General features: G+C 38.8%; 1 protein-coding gene across 4 annotated transcripts in view; it reads right to left on the bottom strand.

The window, feature by feature from the left end:
* Positions 1 to 12108, bottom strand: part of RORA (RAR related orphan receptor A) — a 763804-nt gene that overhangs the window by 35826 nt on the left and 715870 nt on the right. For all 4 annotated transcript variants that reach the window (XM_021073474.1, XM_021073481.1, XM_001928154.7 and 1 more), the window contains one exon: positions 10067 to 10152. In XM_021073474.1, coding sequence (XP_020929133.1) covers positions 10067 to 10152 — 86 coding nt within the window. The remainder of the gene's footprint in view (positions 1 to 10066; positions 10153 to 12108) is intronic.

Genomic DNA, 12108 nt, shown 5'->3' with positions numbered 1-12108 from the left:
AAATTGGTGAAGCAGTACAAATTGGTGCTTGACTTATTGCTCTGCTTACTGTCTAGATTTAAAAAGTGATAAGGATAAATTAGGGGTTTGGAATGAACATATACACACTATTGCATACAAAATAGATTACAACAAGGACATACTGTATAGCACAAGGAAGTCTACTCAATTATCTTATAATAACGTATAATGGAAAAGAATCTAAAAAAGAATATGTGTGTGTGTATGTATAACTGAATCACTCTGCTGTCACCTGAAACATAAAATTGTAAATCAACTGTATTTCAATAAAAAAATGTAAAAAGTGATGAAGAAAATAACATGAGACTTAAAAAAGTATGTCACGTTTGTAGCCATGACATTGTAAAGAGCACAAAAAAAGTGAAGAAATATTCTGGCAGTTTTTAAAAACTATTTTCTGATTCAGCAAAGAAATTGTTCACATCATCAGTGATCAAGGAGTGGTTTCAAAATACATTTTTCCTTGTTTCACTTTCCTCTTTTTCATTAATACAAATGAAAAATCACATTGATGCTGCAGTCTTTTGTCAACTGAAACCACAGGTATAGATTTAAGAGGTCAGCAAAAATCAATGAGTGCATTTAGTGAGAATCATTAGTCTATATGGAGTTTAGAATATTGTCAATTTTACTATTTGTAAATTGCATGAAATCATATCTGTGAAATATATACTAAAGTTATCTACATACATACTCATGTGAACATACTAGTTTGATTCATACATATTAACACTTTTTGCTTCCCAGAGAGTCAGTTGTTAAAAACTGACAGCACATGTCTGGAAGCACGTATCAAAGTTGTGGCTTGGCCTTCTACAGCCCTGTTACCCCCATCACCAACACACACACACACACTATCCAGAAACCTCAGCTAAAGGGATTTATCTCCATTCCAAACAGAACGTATCCTGTGCCACTGACGATTTCCCAGCCTCTTCTTCTCCAGATTTCTTGCTCTGTCAAGGGCACCAACTTCACCCCAGTCCCTCAAGGCAGAAACATGGACTTCCCTGCCTCCACCCCACCCACGTCCAACCCGTCACCAAATGAGGCTGTCTCTGGTCTTTCTCAAATCCATCTGCTTTTCTCTATCTTCACTGAACTTTTCTTAGGTTCCCATATTGGCCATCTTCTGAATGGATTATTATAAAGCCTCCCCACGGCTCCCGGCTTCTATCCTCACTCCCTCCAAGCCATTTTCACATAGTCACTGAAGATCTCTTTCTAAAACATAAGCCTGACCACGTCACTTCACTGCTTCTTAGCCCTCAGGGGCTCCCTACTGATGACCAGCTATGACCACCTCTCCAGGCATCTCTCTCTCCTACATTCTGTCCTCTTCCCAACACCACACTCTGGCCAAACCTCAACGACTGGGTTTACAATTCCTCAAAGGACACCCCACCCCACCTTCCTAGAAGCTCTTCTCTTCTCTTCAGGATTCACTTTCTCTGAACTTGCTCCTTCTGAGGCCCACCAGTGAGGGGCTCCTCCCATTGTACCTAGAGATCCCTATAGGGATCCCCTCTGCAGCTTGCTGTGTTTTTTTGGTTTCTTTTAAAAAAAGTAATTAACTTTTAAAATTTTAAATTAAAGTTTAGTTGATTTACAATGTTCTGTCAATTTCTGCTGTACATTCTTTTTCTCATATTATCTTCCATCACATTCTATCATGGGCTCTACAGCAGGACTTCACTGCTTATCCATTCTAAATGTAATAAAATTTTGTTTGGTTTTACAGTTTTTTTTGTTTTTTTTTTTTTTGTTGTTGGGGGGAGGCTGCGTTAGTAGCATGTGGAAGTTCCCAGGGCAAGGATCAAACCCATGTCACTGCAGAGACCCAGGCTACTACAGTGATAATGCCAAATACTTAACCCACTGTGCCACAACGGAATTCCTACGTTTTGAAGTTTTATTGAAGGATAGTTAATTTATAATATTGTGATAATTTCTGCTGAATAATAAAGTGATTCAGTTATAAATATGCACACATCCATTTTATTTTCAGATTCTTTTCCCGTATAGGTTATTGTAGAATATTAAGTAGAGTTCCCTGTCTTAGACAGCAGGTTCCTGTTGATCATCCATTCCATATACAATAGTGTAGCTTGCTGAATTACTAATCTGTCTCTCTCACTGACTGCTATCTTTCTTTGTTTCCAGTAGCTAACTTAGTACTTGGAGCAGTCAACAAACACCTATGGAATGAATGACCAGAAGAAAAATGACGCCAGTGATAAAACAAAACAAACAAAAAACCCCACACTGGTGATAATCATATGCTGAGCTCCTATTCTGTACCAGAATACTTCACAAACATGATTTATTTGCAATTCATAACAAACTTGTAAAGAGGGTATTTTTATATTTGTTTACAAATGAGAAAACTCAGAGATGTTAAACCATGTGTTCGAAGTCATAGAGCAGGTAAGGAGAGGAGCCAGAATTTTCTTCTCTTTTCTTTTCTTTTTTTTTAAGGCCACACCTGCAGCACATGGGAGTTCCCAGGCTAGGAGTTGAATTAAAGCTACAGCTGCTGGCCTACACCACAGCCACAAGCAACATTGGATCCAAGCGGGAATCTGCAACCTAAACCACAGCTCTCAGCAAACACAGATCCTTAACCCACTGAGTGAGGCCAGGGATGGAACCTGCATCCTTATGGATACTAGTTGGGTTCATTTCCTCTGAGCCACAATGGGAATTCCTGAGAGGAGCCAGAATTTGAATTCTGGAACCTTGGGTGCATCTTAAGCCAAAAGCCAGAGGCTTCTTAATACACTATTCAAAAGGCATTCAGATAAACATGTGGGGCTGACCAAACAAAAACAGATAAACAACAAAATAAACAAGTGAACACCCCCCCCCCCAGCTTTTAAGTTGTGTAGTCAAAGTTCCATTTAATGTTTCAGACACAAGGTAAGAGAGACAAAATTTTATAAGGTATCGAATACCCGGTTTATACATATTATGTCTCCTTAATAAAAAGCTTTGAAATAGACATGGCATTTCCTATTGGGGTTATTAATAGTTTTGCCCCCAAGTGGGTGTTGGCAGGATGGGGACCTGTGGGTGTGGCTGGGAAGGGGTGGGTCTGGCTCTGAGGGGTTCCCCTCCTGCTCAGGGCTCATTCCCAATGAGGCACAGGCTGAAATGCTGATCTGATGTTTGGTCTTTTGACAATTTTCACTTAATGAATTGATTCCTACAGTTCATTAACATACCCACTTCCACTTCTGTATACACATATGTCTTAATTAGCTGCTCATTGGCTGTTTAATTACAAGAAAACAGCTGACAGCTGCCTTGCTGAATTCTAATGGCAGACGCGTTTGAACGGCTACACATTTGCTTTTGACAACCAAGATTTATTCATAACTCTATGATTTATTGTGAATGCTCATATGTCTGCCCAGATTATTGTATTTTCCAATCCAAGTGAAATGGTAGGATTTCGGGGACTATGGAAGTGGGAATCCCTCTCATTCCATTTCTGAGGCTGAGCTCCTAGACAGAAAGGCATAAACTTTGTTTCGATCGCATTTATTTTGGGAACTTTCTGCTGGAATGTTCAGAAGTATGGGGGTGAGGAAAAAGAAACATCTTTGGATAAGCATGGGCAGAAAGTTAAGTATGTAAAGTTAAGATGATAATTGGCAACTTAATTTTATTGAGGGGTAAAGAGAGGGCATGCATAGATTAAAATCAGGGAGAGGAAGAGGCAGAAGAAACGATAAAATTAAAATGGGGGGGACGGCGGCTAGGAATAATAGTCCCGAAGGAAGCAAATGAAGAAGGCAATTGGTTCTTTAGAAAAGAACAGGAAACCTCATTGGTGAAAGTGAGCTCTACAGCCTCACACTCATACATCTGGCAGCAATAAATCATGGAAACAGGGACCTTCTCTACGACTTTCCCATGTAATAAGGACTGGCCTCCCCATAGAATTGTCTGTGCAAATGATCTCTGATTAAAGCTGACCCCTGTGTCAGAGCTGGTAAGCGGAAATGTCTGCTCTGCCATACGGTGATTGGCCGTCCTCAGTTGATCCAAGCGGACACATTCAGCAATAGTGATTCCCAAGCAAGCAGGAGGGGCATTCCCCTGAGCCAAACACCAGTTTAGACCTTCTCTACACACTCCCAGCATTTTCTATGAGCTGAGGAATGATACAGACTAAGCAAAAATAAATAAATCAATAAATAAATCAATAAATAAAAATAAAATAAAATTCCCAAATATTCAAATCATCTTGATGCAAATTGGGGTTTAACACATCCTACCATTTGTGCATTTGATCACAGATCTGGAAGATTTTGCTAAATAAAAACTTTTTTCCTATCACTTGTACAGAACAGAAATGAAACTCTGATGTCAGAGGATATAATAACAGCCAAGTCTCATTTTCATTTTTTAAATGGCTAGCTCTAATACTGCAGCTAAGGGTTATAAAATAAGGTAAAAATACTGAGCATGAATGTATCGATGCTGAAAAGTGGACACAATTGATCCAAGGCTAGTGATATTTTACAACTGAAATAAAAATATGAGAATTCTTTAAAAACAATTTGGGCCTACAAGGAACATTTATGGATATATCTTTTTAACCTAATACATAAAAAGCTGCAGAAAATGCTTTAAGTCTTTTAGGAAAAAGAAGGTACTAATCATGCATTCTGGATATCTTTGAAAAAACTTTTTATAGTTAATTTCAGATAGCATATTTGTTAATGAAAAGAAACTATGCCAAGTTCTCCCTTTTTTTGGGGGTGGAAGAGGAGGTTTTGCATAACTTAAATGTATTGATTGATGAATAAATATTGACAGATGAATGAACTATATTCTTAGACTTATCAAGAGGCAAAGAGTCTTAAATGTAATCAGAAATCAATTGACTAACATCAATACTCAATCGTACATTACTATTTAAGAAGTTATAGTTGAATGATCTCTATAGCTAACACTGTCGTATGGTATATAAAAAAGTTACTATGAGAGGAAATCTTAAGAGTTTTTATCACAAGGAGAAATTTTTTTTCCTTTATTTTCTTTTTATTGTATCAGCAGTTGACCTTTGAACAATGAGGGGCTTTGAAGTTGCAGATTTCCTTGCAGCCAATAATCTGCATGACTTTCCCCCAAGTTTAAGTACTATTTAGTCTACTACTGACCAGAAGTTTGTTTTTTGTTTTTTGTTTTTTTTTCTGTTTTTTGGGCCTGCACCAGCGGCACACGGAGCTGTAGCTGCCAGCCTACACCACAGCCACAGCAACAAGGGATCCAAGTAGTATTTTCGATCTACAGCTCATGGCAATACCATATCTTTAACCCACTCAGCGAGGCTAGGATTGAACCTGCATCCTCATAGATACTAGTTGGGTTTGTTACCACTGAGCCACAAATGGGAACTCCCCAGAAGTCTTACTGACAACATCAACAGGTAATTAACATTGTTTTTTGTGTTGTATGTGTTACATACTGTATCCTCACAATAAAGTAAGACAGAGAAAAGATTATTCAATCATAAGGAACAGAAAATACATTGAGAGTACTGTACTGTATTTACCAGTACTATAAGTTTACGTTTTTTTGTTTTGTCTTTTTAGGGCTGCACCCTTGGCATATGGAGGTTCCCAGGCTAGGGGCTGAATTGGAGCTATAGCTGCCGGTCTACACCACAGCCACAGCAACGTGGGATCCAAACCTTATCTGCGACCTACACCACAGCTCATGGCAACACTGGATCCTTTAACCCACTGAGTGAGGCCAGGGGTCAAACCTGCGTCCTCATGGATGCTAGTCAGATTTGTTTCTGCTGAGCCACAACGGGAACTCCTGTCTTTTGTTTTCAAGATGAATTATCTGTTTGTCAGTACCTACATCCATATTGCCTGATACAATACTGGAGATGTTATATGTATTACCTATATTAGATATCAAAAATGAAAAGATGATAAGAAATTCATATTTATTTACAAAATATTTTGCAATATATTTTTTGAAAAAATAACTAAAAAATAAGAAAAAAGAAAAAGACTGTGAGCTGCATAATGGAAGAAGTGAGTCTTCTATGTCTTTGGATTCCTTCTAGTGTTTCCAGTGCACGGGGGGTGGGGGTGGGGGCTGGGTGTGTGTGTGATATCTTTGTTGTTTTTACTGGCAGAGTCTACATAACAAATCACACATGGTCACATAATCAAGACTGGACTCACAAATGTCCTGGACATAATTAATGTCTAACTAAACAGAGCACATAACTCAGGCTTGAGGCGTTCGCCTGGGAATGATATTAACAAGAGCCAATACTCAATGAGTGCTTGTTATGCGCCTGGCACTCTCATAAGTGCTTTACCTAAATGAATGTGACAACCCTATGAAGTAACTACAATTACTGTCCTCACTTTATCCTGAGAGGGTGGGTAGTTGCTCAAGCTGGTAAACAGGAGAACTGGGGTTCAAATGCAGAAAGTCTGGATCCAGAGTCAGAAAATAGCATGATGCTCTGCTGTCTCTCTACTCATGGACAAAGGGACTTGGAGAGGGTGAGCTGGAAATACCTAGGAACCGGAAAAAAAACTACCAAAACCTCTACTATTTTTACTGTTCACATGCATTGCTGACCTGGACCAGTACGTGGTAAAAGAGAATCATTGCAGCAATGAAACAGGTTCTCTGGTTTCCTGTGGTTTCAGGTTGTTGATATTAAAATACAACTTAAAACACACGAAGGGATTAGCTCAGAAAATGACTAAGTCACCTTTTTTTCCTCCTCTCATTAGATATCTATTCATATGTCTAATTAGAAAATTTCCTTAAGTCTAATGATACTATCACAGAGATAAATTATTTACAATTTGTCATGCTATAACCACCTTCACCTGGTTAGAACATGATAAATCATTAACATCAGTGGAAAAAGCAGTCTCTTGACTTCCCCACAACTAGAGATAAAAAAAAAAAAATGTAAGTTGTAGCAGAAACTATGAGGAAGAGAAAAAATTATAGTCATCCAATACAAACACAAAGCACTGTATAGTCTCAGGCTGGGCATAGGCCTAACCTGCTAGTAAAATTAAGTTTTAATTGTTTGTTTTTGTGATTTCCATTATGTAATGTCAATAGAACAGGAACAGAACCCCAAGACAACAGAAAAACACTTTGGTACTGAGACAACACAAAACAAAAACAGATCACAGACTTGGAGAGCAGGCTTGTGTTTGCTGCCGGGGGGTGAGGTGGGGGGAGTGGGATGGACTGGGAGGGTGAAGTTGGTAGATGCAAACTATTGCATTTAAGATGGATGAGCACTGGGTCCTACTGTACAGCACAGACAACTATGTCCAATCTCTTGGGATAGAACATAACAGAAGATAGTATGAAAAAAAATGTATATATATGTATGACTGGGTCACTTTGCTGTACAGCAGAAATTGAAGAAACATTGTAAATCAACTCTATTTTAATAAAAAAATAAAAAAAAAAGATCTGGAAGAGAAACTAGGAAAAGGACAACAGTGAAATAATAGCTGCCCTCTGTTTCCTTATGGCTTTTAATTTTGTCATAAATAAATGTTGGTGTAAAAAGAAAACACATTGTTCTGCCTCTGTAAACACAGGTGTACTCAGAGAATCAATTCAAATTTTACTGAACAGCATGTTGTTAATTAATCTTCTGAATTGTTGGGGGGTTTTACCTAAAGTAGCGCCAATCCTCTTCCAGTCTCTGCCCGGGACACCCTTCCTAGATACTCACTTCAATTTGCCATGGAAAACTACACATGGGGAGTTCCCATTGTGGCTCAGCAGGTTAAGAACCTGACTAGTATCTATGAGGATGCGGGTTCGATTTCTAGCCTCTGTTAGTGGGTTAAAGGATCTGGCATTGTTGCAAACTGCATCACAGGTTGTGGATGCAGCTTGGATCCCGCATTGCTGTGGCTGCGGCTGGCAGCTTTGGCTCTGATTCGACCCCTAGGCTGGGAACCGCCATATGCCACAGGTGAGGCCCTAAAAAAAAAAAAAAAAAAAAAAAAAAAACCTGAAAAACTACGTGTGTTATTACTGAGAGATGCCAAGAGAGTGATGGACTGGTTTCCTGGGCAGCATGGAGTTACACCCAGGACCCTGGTGGCTAATACCTAGGACCCTGTCCATTTAAGAAAACACCTAGATGATAGGCAATGCAAAAAAGTCAAGTCTGCCTGGAAATCCTGGTAGAGGAGCACTGCTGTCAACATATCTTTCATCAACAAAGGCCAGGCCACCCTCTACCAGGGACAAGACGGTGCAAACACAGGGTGGGTGAGAGTAAAGCCTGATAGCTTTCCAGCCACATGAGTCGAATTAACTCTGAAAATCAATGGAGTGACAGTCGTCCCAGGTAGATACCTCTCTTCCTTATGTCTTGGGGTCACATAAGCCAGATGGTTGATCTTATTTTATTCAGTTTTAATTAATTAGAAGGGAGGAAAATTTGAGGTAATAATTTTTTTCCCTTGCTAATCCAGAGCCTTGAGGTCTTGAGAGTTACCATAGAGAAGAATAATTCAAAAAACACCTCTGAGTAGCAAGCTCCCTATTCCTAAAGACAGGTGGTTTTTTGTTTGTTTGTTTGTTTTTAATGGCCTAATCCATATGGAAGTTCCTGGGCCAGGGACTGATTCAGAGCCACAGCTGTAGCAACTCCAGACCCTTTGACTCACTGCACCTGGCCAGGGACCGAACCTGTGGCTCTGAAGCAACCTGAGCTGCTGCAGTTGGATTCTTAAACTACTGTACCACAGTGGGAACTCATAAAGGCAGGTGGATTTTTAAAAAAATTATTAAGTATGGTGGGCGATGTGCAGAAATCTTAAGCCTCCCTAAGATGGGATCGAAATGAAGCATCTGTAGACATACAAAGTGACAAATGTTACGATGATTAACGGTAAAACAAAAACTTAAGGAAATTAGGAGGCACTTTTCCCTGAAGTCCCCAGTAGTTATTAGTGTCTGAAGGTGGTTTTGTATTTTATGACATTGCATCTTCTCATTTCACTAAAGGAAAGATAACCAAATTTGTGGATTTTATTTTTTGCTTTGCCCTCAAAATGCTTTAGGGCCAGTTCAGGCCTGGTTCAGTGACGATCAACTGCCTCAGAGGTCTCCGGTATGTCTAAAGAGCGTCTCTCCTGTTTATTTTGCACTGTTTTATCCTGTGAGCCCTCTCAAGGCCCTTTCAATATAAGCAGGAGGATTTAAATCTTAATAAATTGAAATGTGAATAACAGGCAATCTAGGTCTGGGGGTCTTGAATGATAAGGATAAACATCTCTAGTTCCCATTCCACATGATATATGTGCTGTATGTTGTCCTGAGATCTGCGTCAGTAATAATTAAAATAGTGACAATGGCAATAAGACTATTAGATTTAAATAGCACTTTTCCATTTATAAGGACTTCTATTTACAGTTTTTATTTCTATGCTTAGAACAGCTCTCAAAGGTAGGAAGAAGAGCACTTTACAGATGAAGAAACAGAGTCACTAAAAAATTAAGGCATGCCCAAAACAATAAAGACAAGTGGTGGCCATGGGACCAGGACTCAGTTCTTTCTAAAACCCTTGCCATCATTTGGCCAGATGTGTCAACATCTGTGGGCCAACAGTAAGGCTTTCAATCGCATTCCCATTCAACTCATTGGAAATGCCTTCTTATCAAGCTTATAACAGGGACATTACAGAAGTCCAGAGTCATCCCTTTTTTTGAAAAAAGATAAGAGATTTTTCGTCCATTCAATCAATTCTGGGATTGAAAGTGACAGGCAAGCCATGCTCAAATATTTTCTCCAGCCTCCTGTTATTTTGATGGGAGGCATACAAATATATATATATATATAATTTCCTTAATTGTAACAAATGCCCAAATAGTTACTCTGTCCTGTCTTTTCTCATCACTCGAAATGTCAAGGAGGTGCATTTTCAGGCATGGTAGAGGTAAAAAAGTAAAAATCACAAGGATACCGCCTAACATTAATAGAAGCAACAACAACAATTAAAAAGGCTTACCTTGCAGCCTTCACATGTAATGACACCATAATGGATTCCTGATGATTTGTCTCCACAGATCTTGCATGGAATAATTTCAATTTGAGCTGCAACAGAAGCACGCAACCAGTTAATTACATTTTCTTTTAAACACCTTATAAAAGCGTTCCCTGATCAGCATTTGTATAGTGAAAACTAATAACCTGCTAAACATTATACTGCATTAACTATTCATTGCTGAACTGTGAGGGTGCCCCGAGAGCCCTGGACTAAATTATGGCTGCTCGTTATATAATAGCTTTCGGGTTATTAAAATGGGTCATTTGAGAAGGTGTTTAAGAACCCACAAGAAGACTGGAATCAGCATTTCAAAGCCTTCAAGAACTGGAGAGTTCGCAGTTTAGGCCTCAGAGCAAAGCAGATACTGAAACCATTCCTCCGATCTCATTTTCCATCATTATTTTTAAAAGGTCACAAATCTGTCTTGGCTGAGCATTGTAGCTCGGATGGCAGAGAGAAATCGACTCCAAAAAGTCAAGACTTCTTAGGAAATGATTCAACTCAAAATATTAATAAGTTATATATGATGGTAAGAATTCCTTACTCATCTTGTTTTAATTAATGGAGTTGCCATGTTTTAAAAATTCGTCCATTTGTGTACAGGAAAAACCTTTCAACCATAAAGTTAATATCCTCTCTGAATTTAATAATGATGAATCAGGACAAATAGACTATGTAGCTTCTGAATTCTTTACATGAGAAATTGATTTTCCGGTATGTATGTTGCTATCTAGCTGGTTACTTAAAGATGTCTCACGCTGGAAGAATAACCAAATAATTAATATATATTACACCCAAGTTCTCAAATATGACAAAGCACATTTCTAAGCAAACACATTACATCTTGAGCAGAGTTGGAAAGAGCATGATTAAGGATTAAAAAATAACCTAAGGAATAAAATAATTAGGCAAAGCAAAGTATTTGGACCACCTATTAAAAATAATTTATGTGTGAAATAAAGAACCAACACTGAGCTATATATACAGGATGGCAATGCTCACCAGTTTACCTGGAATGCTCCTTTACGCTACATTTATTTTCCATAGTTTTCACTACTGGATATCATGTCGGATTATCTGCTAAGTCACACACACAACACAGTTGCAAGTGCCTAAGTGTATTTCATTTTCAGAGAGTCCCTACCTAGCGCCATTCCTTACACAAAGCAACAACTTGTCCCAGGAATGTGCTGTACTATGTAACGAACGTATACACAGAGCCCACTCTTTCTTCCAGTGTAATCTCATCCCCTGGGAAAATTTCCACAACCACTTACTCTGGATTTGATGCAATGTTGCACACATTAAATTACTGGATTTAATCTCATCATAAACCATGTGTATCTGCTCATTTCCTTTCAAGGAGACTACCACAGGTACTACAGTGACTTTCAGGGAGTACAGAAAGTTCTAGAGGGGGAGTCCTTTTCCTATCAGTCCCTTTTAGTGTGACAGTCTAAGTTTGATGGTCCAGAGTTAGAGGATGCGCAAGATCTCACATCCAATAAATGTGCCATAATCCTGAAGCCTTCTAACACCCTAATAATGGTGTCTTTGCATACTGCCTAATAGCTCTATTCTGAGTTATGCAACTTAATACATTGTAAGATCACGCTTACCAAGAATGGTTATCTCCAAGCCTACCATGTCTTAAGAGCCTGGCTTGATTTCTTCAAGGAAAATTCTTGACGAAATCTCAACTCTAACAGTGTTTCACACTTAGGGCTCCTCCATTATTTTAAATACATGGTCAAGGCTAAGTTCTGTGCCACAGAGTGCCTGTGACTTGAGAGAGAGGTAGTTGTATCCAACACTTTCAGAGACTCACAAAAGCCAAAGGGGTAGTAGAAAAATTCTGAAAGGTGATATCAGCTGAAAGTTATTGCCTAGATTTCCCCGTAGGAATTAACTAGTCTGTAAGGAGAATGATCCTTCCCTATTCCAACCCCTAAGGAATAGAATAATTAGACAACACGAAGTTGTCTAATTATTCTATTAGACAA

The sequence above is a fragment of the Sus scrofa genome, chromosome 1 (genome assembly GCF_000003025.6).
Source record: "Sus scrofa isolate TJ Tabasco breed Duroc chromosome 1, Sscrofa11.1, whole genome shotgun sequence".
Taxonomy (NCBI): Eukaryota; Metazoa; Chordata; class Mammalia; order Artiodactyla; family Suidae; genus Sus; species Sus scrofa.
Note: the sequence above shows the minus strand (reverse complement) of the source record. Positions and strands in the feature narration are given on the sequence as shown.